This window comes from Oryzias latipes, chromosome 18 (genome assembly GCF_053564925.1).
Source record: "Oryzias latipes strain Hd-rR chromosome 18, Olatipes_Hd-rR_3.1".
Classification (NCBI taxonomy): domain Eukaryota; kingdom Metazoa; phylum Chordata; class Actinopteri; order Beloniformes; family Adrianichthyidae; genus Oryzias; species Oryzias latipes.
The window spans coordinates 16,372,814-16,394,008 of NC_136254.1; the positions used below are offsets into that span (position 1 = coordinate 16,372,814).

At 39.5% G+C, this 21,195-nt stretch overlaps 2 protein-coding genes and 1 non-coding gene across 3 annotated transcripts; 1 reads left to right on the plus strand and 2 right to left on the minus strand.

Moving 5' to 3' along the window:
* Positions 1-9,508: 9,508 nt before the first annotated feature.
* Positions 9,509-14,025, minus strand: b4gat1 (beta-1,4-glucuronyltransferase 1). Its single transcript, XM_004079928.5, has 2 exons — positions 12,582-14,025; positions 9,509-11,793 (listed from the first exon to the last, which is right to left on the minus strand). Exons 1-2 carry the CDS (start codon positions 13,683-13,685, stop codon positions 11,602-11,604), a joined length of 1,296 nt encoding a protein of 431 aa, XP_004079976.1. The 5' UTR covers positions 13,686-14,025; the 3' UTR covers positions 9,509-11,601.
* Positions 14,026-14,209: 184 nt separating this feature from the next.
* On the plus strand, positions 14,210-14,291 carry trnas-gcu (transfer RNA serine (anticodon GCU)). The gene has a single exon. It is a non-coding gene; the product is annotated as a tRNA-Ser (tRNA).
* Positions 14,292-14,430: 139 nt separating this feature from the next.
* pfdn2 (prefoldin subunit 2) lies at positions 14,431-20,290 on the minus strand. Its single transcript, XM_004079858.5, has 4 exons — positions 20,134-20,290; positions 17,793-17,881; positions 17,441-17,564; positions 14,431-15,914 (listed from the first exon to the last, which is right to left on the minus strand). Exons 1-4 carry the CDS (start codon positions 20,278-20,280, stop codon positions 15,711-15,713), a joined length of 564 nt encoding a protein of 187 aa, XP_004079906.3. The 5' UTR covers positions 20,281-20,290; the 3' UTR covers positions 14,431-15,710.
* Between the last annotated feature and the right edge of the window lie 905 nt (positions 20,291-21,195).

Consider the following 21,195-nt stretch of genomic DNA (forward strand, 5'->3'; position numbering starts at 1 on the left):
AACAACAAACTACAGTCAGCCATTAATGCTGTAGCTCCACTTAAAACTGAGACGTTGAAAGCAAAAGCTACAGCACCCTGGAGGAACGAACCAATCAGAGCTTTGAAACGTGAATGCAGGAGAGCGGAGAGGTGGTGGAGCAAAACAAAATTTACTGTACATCACAAAATTTTTAAAGAACAGCAAATGATGTACAGTCATGCAATAAAAAAAGCTAGAACCCTCCACTTCTCAAAATTAATTTTACAAAACAAAAATGACCCTAAAGTTCTCTTTAAAACAATAGACAGTTTAACTAAAAGAGACTCTCAAAGGTCCTCCATAGCAGCCTCGGATGCTACATGTGAGAGTTTTGCAGACCACTTCAGGAGTGAAATCAATGCTATTAGATCTAGTCTCTTAACTCAAAAAGGTGTTTTGAATGAAACTATAGCATTGCATTCATCAGAGGAAACACTGGAAATTGTGTCCTGGTTGATGCTTGGTCAAGTTTTCTATCAGTTAAAGCCAACCACCTGCCTTTTAGACCCAATCCCCACATCACTGTTAAAAACATTTCACGAGTTGAGTTTTTAAATATTGTAAATTACTCTCTTCAGACAGGTGTCTTCCCGACTGCATTTAAAACGGCAGTGGTGATGCCTTTTTTTGAAGAAGAGTAATTTAGATCCATACAACTTTAACAATTATTTTCCAGTATCCAACTTACCATTTTTAAGTAAAATGGGTCCTGTGATAGTGTACTCCATAAACTTGGGTGGGGGGTCACTGATGTGGACATGTCCCCAAAACATCGTTTCCCCACGTCAGTACAAAGTGAGGTCTCTACATTCCATTATTTTATCACTCTTTTTATCATGGTGTGTGTATGTGCGTGTATGGGGGGGGGGGGGGGGGGTGTTTGTCGTGTCATTTTGTTTTTACATTTTTATTGTATTTTATGCAAAGCACTTTGAGGGACATGTGTAGTACATGAGCTGTGACCTTATTCCATAAAACAGGGGCTTGGTGGCTGAAGGCTCTACCTCCCACTCTTCTTTTAAAAATTTTAGGAACCACAAGTAGTCCTGCATTTTGTGAATGAAGTGTTCTGTTTGAGTGGTAAGGCACTGTGAGGTCTTTGATATAGGATGGGTTCATACCATGTAAGGCCTTATAGGTTAACAGGAGGATTTTGAACTTAATTCTAGAATCAACTGGGAGCCAGTGAAGTGAAGCTAACACAGGAGTGTTATTGGTGTTATGGTATTATGGTATTGTGTCCTCTTTATCAAGCATCTAAGAATTTTCAGAGACCCTCCTTTTGAAGTCAAAGCCATTGTTTGGCAAACGTGTTTGGTGCTTAATCTGACTTTCACATTTAACATTTACTGTAAAACAGCAGGTACGATCAACAAACACCACTCAGTTCCACAAAAAATAACTTTATAATCTTAATGAACATGGTGTAATCCAATTTATTTGCCATCTGTCTCAGAAAGATAGTTAAATAACAGATAGGACAGATAACTTGTCAGACGTACACTTTGAAGAAACTACATCCTACTATAGACTGTATTTCATTTTTCAAATTCTTCTTGCAAAAACGACTGAACCTTTTAATTAAACGTCTTTCCTAAAGCAGGGTTTGACCATAAATTTTGAAGAAATAGGAAAAAGTATGAGCTCACATGAACGGCTTGTATTGAAAGAATAAAATCAAATATTTTTTTCCACTTTTTCACCATTTTCGCTGTCTCATCACAGAAACCCCCAGCTTTGGGAAATTGAAAAGTAGGCAGGATTTTAAAAAAAACTGTAAGTTGTTGAAAAGCTGCCAGAAGACTTTCCTGGAAGCCAGGATTCAACAGCCACTTGTCGATTTAAAAAGAGACCATTTGTAACTTTTTACTGACACATGCTTCTTTGCTTTTGGGGATGTAGGATGCCTCTGGCATTTTTAAAAAAATGCATGGCAATCATTAAATGTCTAATTTGGATTTTCCTGTGCTTTTCTAGACTATCAAAGTACATATATGTAGTCATCAATCATCAACTCCTCATTCATGCTTGGTGATGAATGAGGGTGTGGCTATCAGGGGCACAGGGACATTCATACACATTTACACACCAGTGGAGCCACACTGGAGGCAGAGAGGGTGAGGTGTCAGTTGACTGCAGGAATGGGGGTTCAAGCCACTGACCTTTTGATCATTGGCTGACCTGCTCAACCACCTGAGCCACTGTGACCCTGGTTTTCAGCCAATAGTGGCCTTTTAATTGGTAAAGAAAGGCTCTAGTGCTTTCCAAACCATTCACTGTCCAAAGAATTAGTCTCTGATGGAGACCAAACGCTGTGATGAAAAAGTTTGGATTATTGTGGTCATTTTTACTACTCTTTTAGGGACCAATTTTTAAAATCTCAATTTAATCCTGAGCTGTGTCAGAATTCTCTCCTACTTCCTATAACCCCGAAATACTTTATAGTGCGGGATCATCCACGGCCCTGAATTTTAATGCAATTCACATTTTTATTTTTTTAACACCAAATATGACACCACTTTTTCCCCAAAATAAATATTTTTTAGTTATGAACATTTTCCGAAGACTATGTATGTAGCAACAGTGTTCTGATGATGAAAACGTGGATGATTTAAAAAAAAAATTATTGAGCATTTATCATCAATTAACATTGTTCGAACGTCTACAAGCGCCAATCTAGTGGGCATTGATGCGCACTTTTGGGAAATTGCCAGGGCCCTGGTTTTTGGAAGTGTAGATTTGGACATCCCAACAAAAAGATGAACGACATAGAGAGTGCACTACATAGTAAGTAGAAGGGAAATTTAAAAAAAGCCAGGATTTTTCTCTAAATGCATGTTTTTATCAACGTCAAATTCCTAAACATTTTCTGACATTTTTCTTAAAGCTCACTTTTTAAAGGAAAACAAGAAAAAGACAGCTGGTCTTTAAGTAAATGATTTTCGCTTGAAGCTGTTCGTGTTCAAGCTTGATGTTCAGATACATCAGTTGAAGTTTTATTGAACCCCTTTTTCATTCATTTATTAAGCTTTGACTAATAGAGAATTTTTTTTTAAAGAAAATGATTAAATGATGCTGAACATTAAAGGAACAAAGGTTGTTCCTTTAATGTTCAGATAAAGGTACAAACCTTTATCTGCACACAATTTTTAACTGAAATGTTAAATGACATGATGAAAAGGTCATTAAACTGTGGTCTTTAAATAAGTTTAATAGCGTTAATTGATTTTCCCTATGAAGAAACTTGTTCAGAAAACATTATTTTCTTTGCTTAATTTCATGTTTTCTTTCTTGCCTGGTCTCCAGAGTGGTTCAGAAATCCACAGGGACTTAATGCAGGGCTTTTTTTTTAGCTAAGACTATAATACTCATTAATTCCTACTGCGGTGACTTGCCTTATCTGATCCTCTCTTGGATGTCAGCCCCAGCTTTGCGTACAGCACTGCTTACACTGAGACAACCTTAAGACTGAGAACGCCCAGGTGTTCCAAGAAGATATTTATGCAACTTTAAATAGTGTTTATGGGAATGTTTGACCAATCTACCAGGAGAACGGAAAAGTGAAAAGTTGATGCTGGACAAGATCCCTTTGCTCACAGTCTTCACTGTGATTTTGTCATGGTACCCCCCCGGAGTCCTCTCCTGCCCCCTCCCTTCTCTGCTTCCTCCTAGATTGGACCCAGCTGTCGGCATTCACCTCATCACCTGCATCTGTGTATAAGATGGCTCCAGACTAGTATTCATCGCCAGTTCGTTTGCCCTCAATGGTGCTTACTTGGTCGACTCTGAACTCTTGTTTATTCATGCTCTTGTTTATTCTTAGAGCATGGAGCATGGACTTGTCCAAAATGTTTTGGTATCCTGAAGCATTTAAGGGGCCAAGCCCTAGTCCTGAAAAACAACACAATACCATAATTCCTCCTCCACTAAATTTTATACTCGGCACAATGCAGTCCGAAATGGTTTACACCACTGCATCTAACGCTTTGGATTGCACCTGGTGATGTGTGGCTTGGATGTGGTTGCTTGGCCATGGAAACCCATTCCATGAAGCTCTCTGCCTACTATCTTTGGGCTGATCTGAAGGTCGCATGAAGTTTAAAACTCCACAGCAATTGACAGAGCAGAAAGTTGGTGACCTCTTAACACTATGAGCTTCAGCATCTGTTGACCCCTCTCCATCAGTTTACATGACCTAACACTTTGTGGCTGAGTTGCTGTTGTTCCCAACCTCTTTCATTTTGTTTAGCTGACAGTTGACTGTGGAGGAAATTTCACTACTGGATTTTTTGCACAGGTGGCTATGACAGTTCCACGCTGGAATATACTGAACTACTGAGAGCAGCTCAATCTTTCCCAAAAACAGTCTGCATGCCTGAGTGCTTGATTTTATACACTTGTGGCCAGGCCAAGTGTTTAGGACACCTGATTCTGATCACTTGGATAGGTGAGCCAATACTTTTGGTAATGTAGTGTACTTAACTTGGAATCCAAGAACATGAAGGTAGGAAACAGTATGATTTGTCTCGTTACTTAAAGTCCCATCATCTGTTTGACTACAGGATTTTAAAAGCGTTTCCTGTGGTCTTTTAACTATTATCATGCCAATTTTAGCTAAAATAAAAATTTTAAAAAACCTGTGTCGTTCTTTAGCACACAACACCACAGAACTTTTAGAGCTGCAGTAGTTCATCAGGAAATCTAGTCGTCTACAAGTGGATGCATCAGAATGGAGCAGATCAGGGAGTTTGTGGCCAGCCCAACGTATTTTCTATATGACAAATAAGCTCTTTCTCAAACAACAGTTTTTTGTCTGCTCCAGATTAACAGTTTGAATTAAAAAAAACACTAAGAAATGCAATTTAGGTTTAGTTTTCTTTCATCATCAAAAGGATGCCACACGAACATGTTAAAAACACCAAAAACATAATTTTCATCAGAATGGGTCTTTTAAGAATGAAATCAGTTAATACGGGTTTTACTGCTTATCACTGTTTGGATTTATTATTGTCATTAGCAATTTTTTTTGGCTTAAAGACATTAAACACTATTAGCACAAAATAAAGTTCTGTTTTTTACGTAACCCCTCAAACCTGTTAATTAATCTTTGACAGTTGTTTTTTTTTTAGCTTTGGGTTAATGTATCCTAATTTTCCCATTATCTGTTGAAGTGTTTTTGTGAATGAGCCTTGAATTAGTCAATCAATCTTAGTTGGAGCCATTGTTGGCGGCTGGCCCCGACCATATGTTTGCGGTTAAAATGAGCGTGTATCATTTAAACTTACACTTTTCAAGATATAGATGGACATGGAAACGTGATGACATTTATTGATTATTTTAAGCTTTTGTGTGTGTGTTTGTCCGTTCCATTCTTTCCTGCTGGGTTCATGGGACAGCACGGGTGGGAGGTGTTAGCTTGGTGAGAGGGATTACCTTTATCTCTAGGCCTCCTATTCTCTCCCCTGAGGAGTGTCAGGTCTCATTACTTCTGCCCTCCAACTTGGATAGTCTGGCTTTAGCTGGATACATTTAAAATGCCAGGCAACCTGACTGGTCAACTACATTAGGCTTAGAGTCCAGTGATATAAATGTACAATGTCTTAAAGGCTTTTCCTCTGGAACCAGACAGGTAAACTTCCCCTAGAGCTGGTGTTGATGGCAGATAATCCCTTACTTGTTTAAGTAAAATAGGTTCCTACATGTCAGGTCTGGGCGACTGTTTACAAAAAATGGAATGTACAACTTCTTGATTGAAATCTAGTTTTTGGTTTAACACTTGCTGACTTTAGACGGGTTAAAGAAATAAGTGGACAGAAATCGTAATAAAATAACAAAAACCTTAAAGCTTGTAAAGAAACAGAGGGAGATCAGTAAGTCATTACGAAAATGAGCAGAAGACCACACAGGGAGCCACTCCTGTCAGCTAAAAACAGGAAACTAAGACTACAATTAACACAGGCTCACATAAATTGGACAATAGAAGATTGGAAAAATGTAGTCTGGTCTGATGAGTCTGGATTTCTACTGCAACATTCGGATTACAGTGTCAGAATTTGGCATCAACAACACGAACGCATGGATCTATCCTGCCTTGACTCAACGGTGGTGGTAGTGTAATAGTGTGGTAGAAATTTTCTTGGCACACTTTGAGCATGGCTACAACGCTACAGCCCACCTGAGTACTGTTGTTGACTATGTCCATATCTTTATGATCACAGTGTACCCATCTTCCGATGGCTACTTCCAGCAGGATAACGCACTATGTCATAAAGCCGGAATCATCTGAACGTGACAATGAGTTCACTGGACTCAAATGACCTCCACAGTCACCTGGTCTCATGCCAATAGATCACCTTTGGGATATGGTGGAACTGGAGATTCACATCATGGATGTTCAGCTAACAAATCTGCAGCAACTCTGTGATGCTATCATTTGAATATGGACCAAAGTCTCTGAGGAATGTTTTCAGTGCCTCGTTGAATCAATGCCACAAAAAATTAAGGAAATTCTGAAGGCAAAGGTACCCAGTGCTAGCAAGGTGTACCTTATGAAGTGGCCGGTGAGTGTACAACATTGTATTAAATAAACACATAAATAAATTATTATTTTAAAAAGGTTATGTCTATTCAAAAGTATTAATCAAAGCACAAATGAACAATTCCAGTTTCTTGTCTTTCTCTACCATGGTGGCTGAGTCCTTCAAATGATCTTCAGCATAAAAAGCAGCTCCACCTTCAACCATCTCTTTGGAACAGAAAAAACCACAAGACTCCAGGAAGTCAAACAGGTAATTCAAAGCAAATTAAATCAGAGAAATTAATTATTAAGACAAAGGATGACAGAATAAAAGGAAAGAAATGTACACACTAAATTAAGCTGATTTTAATGTGCTATCCCTTGTGCTATCCTAGGCACTTTAACGTTGGGAGTTGGGTCATCTAGACCAGTGTTTTTCAACCTTTTTTGAGCCACGGCACACTTTAACCTTGACAAAAATCCCGCGGCACACCAGCATCCGAAAATTAAAAAAAAAAAAAGGAGAAACTCACAGTCTGTCTTGATCTACAGCCCCTCCACAATATTACATGCATTTTTGTGATAATTGTGGCAGAAAAAGCTGGAAGTTGCAGCTGTTTTTTCTTAAAGATGTAATAAATGTTAAGTTAAAAGATTTAAAAACTGTTCTATGTGTGTTTGTTGGTATTTCATGACGTATAACACGAAGACTAATTGTGCGCCGAGACGCTGTCACTTTAACCCAATGCATCATGGGAGATGTAATGCAGAAAACAGCCAGAGATCGTTTCTCTGAGCTTCATTGTTGTGTTCACTTTTTCCACGGTCTGACACCGGATTCTGCGGAAAGCTACACGCTAAAGACGAGCTTTAGCTGGTATTTTTGTTGGAACTGAGAGACTTTATGAGCTTAATCGGAACAAGGAAGTGAAGACTTTAACCACTTCTGATTGGTCAGACTGCTGACATGTGATTAAGCTTTCAAGAATGATTGGTGGAGACAGTTAAAGGGGTGGGACTTTTCCAAAAACAGCTGAAACTGCGGCTAAATCGCGGTACCATCATTATTAACAAAATCAAATAAACACAAAGAAAAATATATTTTACGATCTTTCATGTTCCTAACTACTCAGTGTTTTATCAGGGCCTGTTTGGATGAACACAGAGCTAATATCCTGGAGACGGGACATGTTTTTAGATCAGTTAATGAGGGCAATTTCCCACGGCACACATGACCATCTCCCACGTTGAAAAACACTGATCTAGACCCACTAGACAGTGCGCTGAACCTTTTTTCTTCAATGATTTGTGATCTTCACTGGTGTCCATGGATTACATGAAATCTTTCCACCTTTATCCACCTTTGTCATGGTAGGGAGAACACGTCAATGTAAGGGTGGGTTCATCTAAGATAGCACAAGGGTTAACTTAGTGACTTAGTCACCTATAAGTCCTTTTATTCAGTTGTCTTATGATAAGCAATCCCAGATGTGAAGCCAAGTGAAACAAACATCATCTTTTGTCTTAATTCTCCTTTAACTAAGTACTGTTTCATTTGCACCCGCAATTTAAAAAGGTAAATTCTTTTCCTCAGTATGGGTCAGTGGCTCCTTCTTTTTCTCCTCCACTCGCTGATCCACATTGAAAGGCCATTGTATTTACAAGACAAGTTCAATGACCTCTTACTCTTGTAGCGCACACATCTCCCTCTTGAGGAACTACCTCCCTCCAATATCTACTCATCTTCCAGCTGGTTCCCTCCTCTGTTCAGATGAACGGCGCTCTGCTGGCCTGAGTTTGATGGCTAATCTGGTAGCGGGAGGCCACCCTCCTACTAACACACACAAGAGTGGGCGACCCTAATTGCTTATGTCACAAAGCTCTCTGACCCAGATAAGCCATCATTCCCCAAAGCTGTTGGGATAAACCCCACTTTACCTCACCAAACCTGCCTTTCGTGATCCCCCCCACCCAACATTTCTGCACCTTCTGCCACATAATTAACACCCTAAACGGGGGGGGGGGGGGGGGGGGGGGGAGGAAAATGAATGCAGCCCTCACAGAACTGAGTCTGTGCATTAAGTGCATTTGTCAGTGCCCCAAAAAAGCTTATGGTCTCCAAAATTCTTTTCACTTTTAGGACTGATATTTATTGTGTGGAACGAACAGCTTCTGTTAGGGAAGAATGAGGTAAATTGGTTAAATAGAGCTAATTTAAAGCTAAGCGCAGAGTTGCGTGGTGCCAGCTCTCATGTGCTCAGCCTCATTAATGCATCCGTTAATTGCAGGCTTAGCAGCAAAATGCCACAGAGCCTCAGATAGTTGTCAAGTGCAGAATGTCACACGTGCTCCACTTCACCAGCAGATGGCCAGCTTACCGATAAAGGTTACTCCAAAACACACTGGTGGTTGTTTTTTTTTTTTTACTTTTCTTTGTCCCCATTTGTGAGCTGCATTCCACAAAATATATCCTTCTGTGATGTAAGCTTTACCTGGAACTCCTCAAGGGGCACTTTAATACATATCTCAATTAGTAAGTAGGAGCTTTTAATTGGATGTCTAACCCACTCACCTTATTATCACCAATCAGGTCAGCGAAGAGATGACCTTAAACCTCAATCCTAAATCATGTTACACCACAAAGTACTGGGCAAGTCACTAACATCTTGTGGTTAAAAGAAAAAAAGTTAATTTGTTACTGAAACGACTCAAAAAAGCTTCAAAACTGTAGTTTTACTTTATTTATTTGTGATGGCTTCCTACGTTCTTATTTAAGTGATGCTTCTAGAAAAGTAATTGACATTGCACATCAGTGCAAATCTCACTGCTGGATTTATCTGTTTCCAAGTGCTCAGAAAGCTTTCTGATGATTATGGCTGTTTTTCAGTAGCTGTTGTTGTGTAACCTCTAAAACTGTGCTTGTGTCACGGTTGAGCATTGTCCTGGAAATTTAATAGAAAATCCATCAAAGCAATTGGGGCAATTTATATTTTGTGACTTGAAAAAAAGAAAAAAATCACATAGAAAGCACACAAACACAAGAGAAACTCACCACTAATTCACAAAAGTAAACATGAAATCTGATCTCACTTTCAAGAAAATACAAAAGGAATTAACTTAGATGTGTAACAGTTTCATGCTACAACTTTAATTTACTGAGTTCAATAAAAACAAACAAAAATGGGAAAATCCAGCCAGTTCTTGTTAAAGAAATTGTTTTTACAATTAATAACCATTGTGCACAAAAAAAAATAGAATAAAAAATATTTTCATAAAATTAAACATGACAAAGTGATCAAGCAAGACCTTCCTACATGACAAGTAGTGTACAAACACAAGACTGGTACTCATGTTTTAAAACTGGTATGAAGTCAGCAAGTAAAGACTAAAACCAAAAATATGCTTCCATTTCCATATCGACCTCTTTAAAAACAATCTTGAAAGATTACAATAATTGAAATAATCACTAACTTTGCTATGTTTCTGCCAGTAACTGCCAGTCCCCTCATGTGCTTCAAATGATGTCTAATCTGTAACAAAAACATCAAGCAAGAAAGTCCATTATCAAGTGTTTTAACATTGTCCAGTGTTAACACATATCAGTGTTTATGATTGTGTTTATATGTAAAATGTTCCTAATGTAGATGAATATATTTAGTTTGCATACAAATAACACTCACACTGTGTTATCTGTGTTACTAGAGTGGCTCTTGCCATCTGGTGGTCAAAGTAAATCAGTGTCATTTGTTTAACAGGAGACCTTAGTCACTTTTTAAAATATGACAAACTGGCTCAAGTTGTGGCTTGAAACAAAAATCATTAAATGAAATTTTACTAAGTAAATAACTTAAGAAAAAGTCAAGCTAGGCCCTCTTTTTAAAGACCCACTCCGATCACCTTTTGATCCATTGTAAAGGGTTACCAGTGGACTATTACTTGTGACATTGGCGCAGAGTGAGCCCGCCACCATGTCCCGTCATCCATCTGTTTACATGCTCTCCAGCTAGCTTACAGCCCCTAACAACCCCAAACTAAAATTACTGGTGCAACTATAATGGTGAGAAATATTTGCAATACCCAGCCATACAGTTTTTAGCCAGATTGCCAGCCTAGACAAGGAAAACAAAGATGTACGTGGATCTATTTGTCTGCAGCAGAATAGAGTGGAGCAGGGCGCTGACTGTAGCACCTACGTCACTGCTTTAAGCTCCATTTAAAAAAAAAGTAACCAAAACATGTTAAAAGAAAAAACAGAACAACAACAAGATTTTCATCATAGTGGCTATTTAAAGTAAAACTACATGAGTTTAAAACCAAACTGATTTATACTAGTCAGGTAATGACATTTGTATACTTTTTTTAATCCCACAGTCAAATGATGGTGCCTAAAACTATTAGCTCCTCTGCATATTGATATTGCTGCGTCTGTCTGTCAGCTACGCATCACTTTAAACACAACGCATATTTGCCTTGCTGATGTTGTCTGATAAGGGAAATAGCATCATTGGTGGTGTACTTTATATATAAATGACTTAAGAAAAAACATCCAAAGGGTACAAAACAGACAGGTCTGCTTTACACTCTGCTCTCACACAGTGAGCCAAAAGCTGGATGTCAGACTGTAAATGTGTAGGCTACATTTAATTGGTGAAATGTTGGTACTTGAAAAGGTTTTTGAGTGTTTTGTATGAGGTTTGAGTGGCATGAGCCTTTTCCTTACAAATTGAAAAGCTTTCTTTACTCCCGTCTTTTTCTGAATTGGAAAACTTCCAGGTCATTTCAAAACTGAAATGCAGTCTTTGTACACTATCATAATAAATTAATAAATTCTCCCTTTAAATTAATCCATTTTCCCTTCCTGAATGATCATTTCTCTGTTTCAGTCCCAGTCCCAAGACAGCATTTGCTTGATGCACTTCTTCAAAGACCTGAACCTACTATTTAAAACTCCCGAATGTGTAGCATCATCAGATTCCTCAAGAAAATGGGGACGTTTGAAAGCTGAGCAGGGAGAGCTTCAGTGCATATGAAAGAACACAGGAAATCGAGTTTTTGTCTTTCTCTCAACATCGTCGCGTGGAGGATGGGTATTTGGTTTTCAGGCCCTCTTTGAAGCTCCGGAACAGAACCCGGTTATGTTTGTTTTCTTCATCTTTCCTTGCATGAAACTCCCCCTGGATCTTGAAGCCACGGTGAACGACGAAGGCAGAGCTCAGTACAGAAAACTTGTATCCCGCCACATGGAGCTCACAGGCCTGCAGGAAGACAGGACAAGATGAGAAGACAGACACGGGAGTGAGGATAATCTAGAACAGGAGTCTGCAACCTTCAACACTTAAAGAGCCATACAAGTCGATTTCTCGCAGCCCACAACCCTATCGGAGCCGCAAAGTCCCACTTCAATCATGAACATAAAGAGAAAATTCTCAATGCAGAAAAAGTGGTAGTAGAAAGTCTAATGTCAGCAGTGATTCCAAAAAAATAAGGAGCCGTAAGTAACTCATGTCTAGGGTGAAGTCACATTCACTGGGTCAGCCCAGTTCTCATTTACAATCAAGCGTTGCACTGAAAAGCTGAACCGCTTGATGGATTGTTGGAGCTTTATGGGTAGTCAGAAGCCATGCGGAGAGATACGTACTGTCCAGCGACTGTTTGAGAATGAGTTGAGTAAAATTTCAGTTGGTTTACTTTGATTTTTTTACTTTACTTATTTTTTACTTTACAGTTACTTTGGGAAATTAAAAACTTTTTTTTTTATTTTTCTGTAATATCTTCAATATAAGACATAACTCAAAGTTCACTTTTAACCCTTGTGCTATCTTAGATGACCCCACCCTTGCATTGTCGTGTTCTCCCTATCATAACAAAGATGGATAAAGGTGGAAAGATTTCATGTAATCCATGAACACCAGTGAAGATCACAAATCATTGAAAAAAAAAAAGGTTCAGAGCACTGTCTAGTGGGTCTAGATGACCCAACTCCCAACGTTAAAGTGCCTGGGATAGCACAAAGGTTACACATACATATTTAGATTTTACCAACCTGGCTAATGCGATTGAAGCCGTATTGTTTGAAGTTCTCATTATAGAGGGGCACTGTGCGAGGTCCAATGTAGAAAGGCTCCCAAGGGTCCACCCAGGTAAGTGTGTACGCAACCTCCAGAGTGCCTATCCCCCTCACATGGTTGTTAACCCACTGGGAGTAATTCGTGGGGGCTTGGCAGCGAGGACAAAGCTCCTCGTAAAACGGACGAACTTCACCGACCTGGTAGAGTTGAACCAACTCCGCCTTGTTGGCTGGAATCTTCCTGGCATGGCGAATCTCAAAAGCTGGAAGCACAAACACCTCATCACTTGTGGGTTGACGCTTCATGACCAAGTTGAGAAACTGCTGGTGCAGGTCGGCGCTTGGCATCATGTCAATGTCGATGACCAGGATGTAGGAGGACTCTGTGCCACTCCGAGCGATGTTACGAAGGAGGTTATTGGGGTAGGAGACGTTTCCGTTCATGTCATAGTTTTTGTGTTTGTCTCTGTGGGTTTCCAGTCTGGAGAAAACAGAGGGACAGTCCTCCAGACCAACAAAATGCTCGTGGTCCTGCTCGGGGAAACTGGCCATCTCCTCTGACAGGCAGACCAAGTGGAAGTCAACCAGACCTTGGATGTGAGGGCAGAAGAAGCTGAGAGCATAGACCAGAGCTGTTGCAAACTTTACATCATCTCCGTGGGCAAATATAGCAACAGACAGGGGGTTCTGCCACCTTTCCAATAGTGATTCTAAGTGATGAAGATTGTTAATAGTAGTGTGTGTGGCTAAAACCAGGACATTGGAGTTTAGGTCTGAGCCAGATATCTGATTTGTGGTGAAATCGCTTTTGATCAAGTTCTTGTAGACCCTGTATTGGCCGCTGCTATCAAAGATCCCACCAGTAGATAGGGAGTACCTCAGACGCTCTTTCCGAGTGTTCTTTTCAGGTTGCGCGTTTCTCTTGCCCGCAGAACCGCCGAAGAGTTCGGAGTACCGGTACCGCTGCTGCTTACCGTGGAACTTGGACAGAAAGGACAGGTAGATGAGCTGCAGGAGCGCCACGATCAGCAGAGCACTCAGCACCACTTTGAAAGCGGAACATTTCTTCGAGAGATGCATCCCAGTGAACCGCAAATAAGATCGAATTAGATCCAAACCCTGCAGTTGACTGCCTCTTCCTTTAGTTGACTGCTTCTCTTCCTTTGGAGCAGGCTATCTGTCTGTCCTGCTAACCATACCTACACTGCACTAATGCTAACACTGCAGCCTAAAAGACGGGCAGACAACACATGGCCGCATGTCGAACCGCTTCCAAGTATTGGCACTGACATGGATTTCCAGACAATTCGGAATCGCGTGAAAGAATAGGTACCGATGCAGACCCAACTCAACTGAAATCCACCAAATCACAACACCACCGGATCTTCTGCTGCGACAGCGGCGCGTGTGGATGTGTAATGACCGTAATGTGGGGTTAAAGGACGCAGCCTGTTTTTGTGTTGACCGTTCTCTGTAGGTAAAATCGGTCGTACACGCGGTAATGAGATTTATGATGGGATTATACTACATAATAAACAGAATATCACAACAATGTATCTCTTCTGCAAAGTTTATTATACACAGACTCTGTGGAGAGTTGTCATGACGAGGTGGCCGAGTGGTTAAGGCGATGGACTGCTAATCCATTGTGCTCTGCACGCGTGGGTTCGAATCCCATCCTCGTCGGTTGATTTTTCTGGTCATTTTGGAAATATTTTACTTCTGAACTAATAATGAATTACAGAGCCCAATCTGTTTTCAAACTTACTTCCGTTAGCAACATTGCCCACAACAGCAAACAAATGAGAAAAATACACATATCATATTTTGATGTAGTAAATCAATTTATTTTACTGTACAAAAACAATGGAAGATTTCAAACGATATTAGAAAGGGGACATATAAAAAAAATCTCAGCCAGATTTCAGTAGTGATGGTCTGCTAATTCCAACAAACGGTTCTGCTCATGAAAAAGTAACATTTCTGAAGTAATGAGGTCATGTCCTGCATTGATCATTCAAGATGCCTTTAAATTTGTTTGAATTTTATTGTTTCCCCTTTAGAAGGAAATACATTTTATCCACCTCAAAATAACTGATATTTATAACAGCTGAAAAATTATACATGCAAAAAAAATTTGTAATAGAGGTGTAACAATGAATCGACTTAATCAATAAATCGATTTGTATTACTACATTCCAATCAGATCGATCTGAGGTATGTTGTAAATAGAGTTTAATTTACCTATACCATTATATAATCTGTCAAAAATTAAATAAATTGATTATATTCAATCTTGGAAAATACCATTTGGATTCAGGTATGGTAGGTTTATTTTACTATAACCTTAAATCAACCAAGTGCTTTCACTGCAAACAACACACATCTGATGGCAGCAAAAAAAGATCAGTCCATCATTCCAGTCCAATGGGTGGAAACCCTTTGAGTTTAGCAATAACTTGACCATACAGTGTGGTAGAATGTTCTAATAATGTTTTGTTTGTATTATGTTGATGGGAAAACAAGAGTGGGCTGAACTTTATGAAGCTAAAATATGAATGGATTTTTCCATTTATTCTTATATACTTCTTTGTTTGTTCAAATATTTAATGTACACTTGATTTTCTTGCAAGAAAGACAAAGAATTGGGAAAACATTACCTGCACTGTTTAGCACCCAGGTATTTATTCCTGAGTCACTCTGGTTGAATTTTTGGCTAAAGATGTTCTGGATCAATTTTAGGTCAATGTATTGGAATGTTCAAAATGAACCAATGTCGACTATAAATTGCATCATCAACCACAAATTATGATATGAATCGGATCGTTGTTAAAATCATTACACCCCTAGTTTGTAGTCTTCCAAAGCAACACCGTAAAGCAAGTTTTCAGCCGTTGAAATTTAATAAGGAAATTTAAGACGGTATTTTTGCCATCAAAAAGAGAAAAGGCAAATGCATAATAACCTCAGATGACACATGTTAGCATTCACAAATGGACATACAGAGGAAGAACAATTTGACATTCCAGCCAATCCTTCTTCAAACTAAGTTTTTCAGTGATGTAAAAATCAAATGACCCTATTGACATTGTTCATCATTACAGACTATGACACCAGAACTCCAGCTCCACTTTTGGATCCTCCTCTTTCACTGTCTCTAGAGGATGCTCCTGACTGGCCCTGACCCTCTCCTTCTCCCTCTCCCTCTCCTTCTCCAACCAGCCGGATGTTGTAGCGTTCCCTGTACTCTGTCAGTTCTCGGCCTTTTGCCTGCATCTGTATATTGATGGATTCAGTTGCTTTGGAGATCTGTTGGGAGAGAGAAAGATAAATGGGAAATTTGTTTTAATAAATTCTAGATTATAGGTATTTTACTATTAAGACTCAAATCATTTTATGTACATCAAAAATATAATTTCTAAGAAAGTATTTATAAAGCAAATAAAAAATAGAATAAAATCAATGTCTGTAAAGATTTCCAGGGTAATGTTATCACAGGATTCTGTTGTTCAGAGTGACTTGATTGGAACTAGAGGTAAGATCGGGCCTAAAAAATCCAGCCCAACCCGACACAGGCCCGCGGGCATTAAAGGCGAACCCGGTACGAACCCGACCAATTAACTTGATTTGCAGGCCTGAACCCGAAGCAAACCCGAAATTTCAATTTATCCCATAGTATTTTTGACAGAAAAAAAACGCCAGATTTCTTAAAGTTAAAATAATTTACATATTTTTATGATCATGATAAATGCATTTACACAACGAAATAACGCTGGAACACAGAATAAGAGGCCAGACAAAGAGAGTGAAAGAGAGATCTTGATGCGCACTCGCTTCATTACGCGGAGAAATACTGCAGCCGCTGCAGTGCGTGTTTGCCTTTTCAGTTCCCCTGTCTGAAGTTTATCCTTGACTTCTTGCTGCTCCATATCGGGGATACCTAAACAAAATAGATGCGGGCTTGCGGAGGGAAGATTACATTCACGACACGTGCGCAGAGCTGCGGGTGGCTGGCGCCCCCCTCGTTCTGCCAGTTGCTGGACCACAGTGTATGTCAATCAACGGTGGGCTGGTGACTGGTGGGAAGGGGCGGGGTCTGTCTGTGTGTGTGTGTGTGTGTGCATTCGGTGAACGTTCTCCCTCTGAGTAAGAAGCTGGCTGTGCCTGTGCCGACCCAAATTTCGGGCAAATCAAAAAAAAATTACCGGTAGGTTAGAATTGCAGTTTAGTTTCTTTATTCAAGTTTTTATAAATCAGGAGCAGACAAAGAAATTCAATTTGAAAAAGAGCATATTTGTGACGTAGAAAATACACTGGGTGAGCCACAAACACTCTGCTCTGCTCCATTCTTATACATCAACTTGTAGACAAATAGATCCATGTACATCTTTGTTTTCCTCATCTGAGCGGTCACCTGGCTCAAAACTGGGTAGCTGAATGGCTCCAATATTGCTCACCATTTGTGGTGTCATGTTAGGTTGAGGTTGTGAGGGGCTGTAAGCTAGCGGGAGAGAATGTTAACAGATAGCTCTGTTATGGGTGACTGGATGGGGGGGGGGGGGGGGGGGGGGGGGGTGTTTGCTCTGCCCTATTGGTCCTCCCCACAATTTAGAGGTGAATTTCTAACAAACTCCAGCCGCGCTACAAAAAACAATTTCCTAGAAAAAGACACGTTTCTCGATTTGGGCTAAAACGGCATAGTCATATTTATAAGGCCACTGGGAACGTTTTTAAAATAAATCAAATGATGATCAGAGTAAGACTTTAATGTCCATTAGCCTGAAAAACAGCTTCCTGTGATAAATGTTAAAGAGCTTTTATTTGTTTATTTTCACCTGTTCTTTGTTGTTTTCCAAAGCAGGTAGAACTTCTTTCACCGTCCTCTCTACCAAAACCCCTCCAACCAGGCGATAGCATTTCCTAGAAGGGTCCACTTCCTTAAGAGTTTCAATAACTAAACTGAACACAAAAAGAAAAAAACATTAAAATTATTACTCTTTTACCACTTACCAGTTATGTGACGAGGTGAGTTACAAGATGTTTTTCTTTTTTAAGTTTAATGTATATAAAGTAAAAAGGTCAATTTAACTACAGACCAACATGATCCAATTAGCTGTCCTGCTAACAATCAAACATAAAAAGTGAGTATTATAAAAGCTCTCAGAGGAGAAGTCATCAGCTGCTAACCTGTGCTCATTGATGTCCATCTCCAGCTCTGCAGCTTTAGACGCCATGCTGCGTTGTTCCTGACGCATCCTCTGAAAGGTGGCAACCACCTGAAAACATCACCGCAAAGCTGGCATCAATGCAGACCAATGACATTTGACGCATCCGTCTGATCCCAACACAAGCATGTAAGCTGTTTCAGACTGAGGGGCTTTCAGGCTGAATAAACTTACCAAACCTTAAAAGGAAATTGTGACTTTAGAGAGTTTTTTTTTTTACCCAGTCCCTTTTGATCCAGTCCGCTTAATTTGTTCCGGACCGAGTTCCGAACCTTGCGTTAGGCCTTTATCAGACTGGCGTTAAGCGCCCCATTCTGTTAGCGACCAAAGCTTATAAACAAAACAATGTGACTAAAGATCTCTTCAGTCATTGGCCAGGAACTACGAGGGCAGATCAAAACAAGAGAAATGTGGACGTGTGCCGCTTAACAGTTAAATTATTAAAATTTTATATTTTTTTCGATTATCAGTTTTGAACGTCGGGAACAAGCCTTTTTATTTGTTACTTTGGTACGGCAAAGGCATGCTGCGAAGCGGTCAGTGGCAAGGAGACGTGCTGTGTGTGCTTTAACTCAGAGCATGCTAGTAACTGCATTGATGACGAGACGTCGGGTATGAGTAGGCTGCCACGCTCTCTCCTCTCTGAGGGGCAACCGCATGGTTGCGATAAAGAGCCCTGGAGTTTGGCCTGAATAGAGCCGTCACCACAAATATTAATCAAATCGGTGACTTCGCTTCCCTTCCACTGACTGGTCTCAGCAGCATCGTCCGCCATTGGTTGATGTTTATGTTCTTGTTCCCGCCTACTTCAACGAAAAATGATGATGTTTGCAGCGTATCAATGACGTACGGGTCGGATTCATGTGGCCTGGACGTTCAGACGGAGGTCGCATTTGAAATGATCGGATACATATCGGATTCAGGACCACATACGCAAGTGGCCTGGGTCGCATTTGAAAAGATCGGATCTGTGTCGTTCAGACTGTCATGAAAAGATCAGATACAGGTCGCATAGGGGCAAAAAACAATCAGAATTGTGTCATTTCAGCCTGCAGTGAGATACAATGTGTTTCCCATTAAAAATGATTTTAATTAGCCTGCATTCATCTGACCACATTTCAATGAGTTGCTGTGTCTCATCATTGTGGTTTTAGGGCATTGTTTTTAGAGAATTCTGTTAAGGAAACTATAATATAGCTTTTAGTCATGCCACAGGCGAATGCCGCGTAACAAGATACAGAAAAGCATGCAAGTAGCCTTTTCAGCAATGTTAAAATAAACGTTCTAACAAATAAACACTTGAACTCTTTTTTTCTGTTTGATAACACGATAATAATTGCTTATTTGTCCGCGGCTCATCTGTAGCCACATTCCTACTCTGTTTATGTCAGCTATGGTGGCCATTTAGGTTCAGTGGTATTCAGATTGAGGAATCTTAGAGCGAACCCGAGCTCAATCTGATTGGAAATTAACCAAGACCACCTGCAAAGATGGGTCAAGGTCCCAGACCTTAAAGTGAACTCTGGTTCAATTTAAGCAGACCAAATGCATAACCTTCTCCATGTTAATGATTTCAAATTGTTTTACTTTTTTTATATATAATGTATGTACCATTTTTTTTAGCTTTACTTTCTTTTTTCAATCAAGAGCAATTTATAACTTAGAATATGACTTCCTAATATGACTTAATTCACAGTATTCTTTGAACCTGTATGAAAATATTTAATTTTGACCCCAAAATTTTTTGAAGTTCATATGTATTTTTAATGTTATTTTTCAACAAACATCGAATAAAGATTAATACATTTCAACATTTGCCATTTTTATGCTAATTTGTTCCTATAGTGTGTCTACATGTTATTGTCTATCACTAAGACGTCGCTTTATACTAATAATTTGGCAACGTGTTGAAACAGTTTTTTTCTTATATGAAAGGCTTCCGTAGCCCTTGAGCTGTGCATAGTTGTTGACTGTCTGAGTAGTAAAAATAGCATCATCATGCTCTGTCAGACCCATTCTGAGGGCCACACCACCCACATACAGAATGGTGTACCTTTAGTTTATCTTTGACGTTATCCCATTCCATGATGTGCAAATAGCACAAATTGGACCTAATTTCATGCTCACAATTTCTTTCCCCTCGCATGGGTCTGACTGCAAGACACTTCTGTGGCCACGGGGAAGCTAACGTTAGCGCTGACTGGCTGTACGTCGGTTTAGTTACTTTCTGCTGAATATATACGAATAATATGTCACAATCTCAGGAGTACCGAGACAAAAGACTCCGCTACTCAATAGGATACCTGTTCGGCTGACTGCGCGGGCTGTTTTCCAGCCGCGCTGCTGCTCGATTTGCTGAACGTGCTGCTGTTGGCTGCCATCTTGATAGAGTGCACTTGAAGGACCCGACCCATGTGAAAGTTTTTTTTCACAGGCAGAGGCAGTCTCATGACTGCCTGTGTAAAAATACATCTCTAAATTCCTTTACCACTCACTACACAGTGCACTATACAGTGCGTTCGCAATTTTGTAATGCTGTCCGAATCTACAATTTCAAAATCCAGTTCCTAAGAAATTTCTCGGAAGTCTCTGCAAATTAACCAGTGTGCATCGACGCTCATTAAATTGGCCAACATAGATCAATGACAATGCATTGCGTTTTGAACATTTTTTGCGAAAACAATGTGTTGAAATGCTTTTTTTTAAACAATCAATATTTTTTTTATTTCAAGTACGCAATGAATTAATAAATAGTTGTTGTAAATTGCTTGTATTTACGACGGAGTATGTATTGATCAGATTTTCACTTCGTGAAATCGGTAACGTTATATTTCCCGTTTTAAAAAAAGAAAAAAAATAGTGAGGATGGTGTCCTAATTGCTTTTAAAACCCACGACACTATATCGTTTTTAGTAGTTGGTGATTAGGTTGGAAATTCGGACACAGCACTAAGATCAAATTGATCCTTTTTTTTAAAATGGGAAACAAGTTAAATTTCTATCTGCCCCCCACAACTGTAAGTAAGTAAGTAAGTAAGTAAGTAAGTAAGTAAGTAAGTAAGTAAGTAAGTAAGTAAGTAAGTAAGTAAGTAAGTAAGTAAATAAGTAAATAAGTAAATAAGTAAATAAGTAAATAAGTAAATAAGTAAGTAAGTAAGTAAGTAAGTGGGTAAGTTAGTAAGTAAGTAAGTAAGTAAGTAAAGGCTTATTTGATCAGCTAACAATTGATTTCTACCACGGGGTTTCACTAGATTGTGCATTGGCCAATTAGAAACTAAAATGCATTATTATTATTATTATTTTGCACATGTTTTACCATAAAATCCAAGTAGAGTACACAAGTGTAACATGTAAACATTTTCCCTC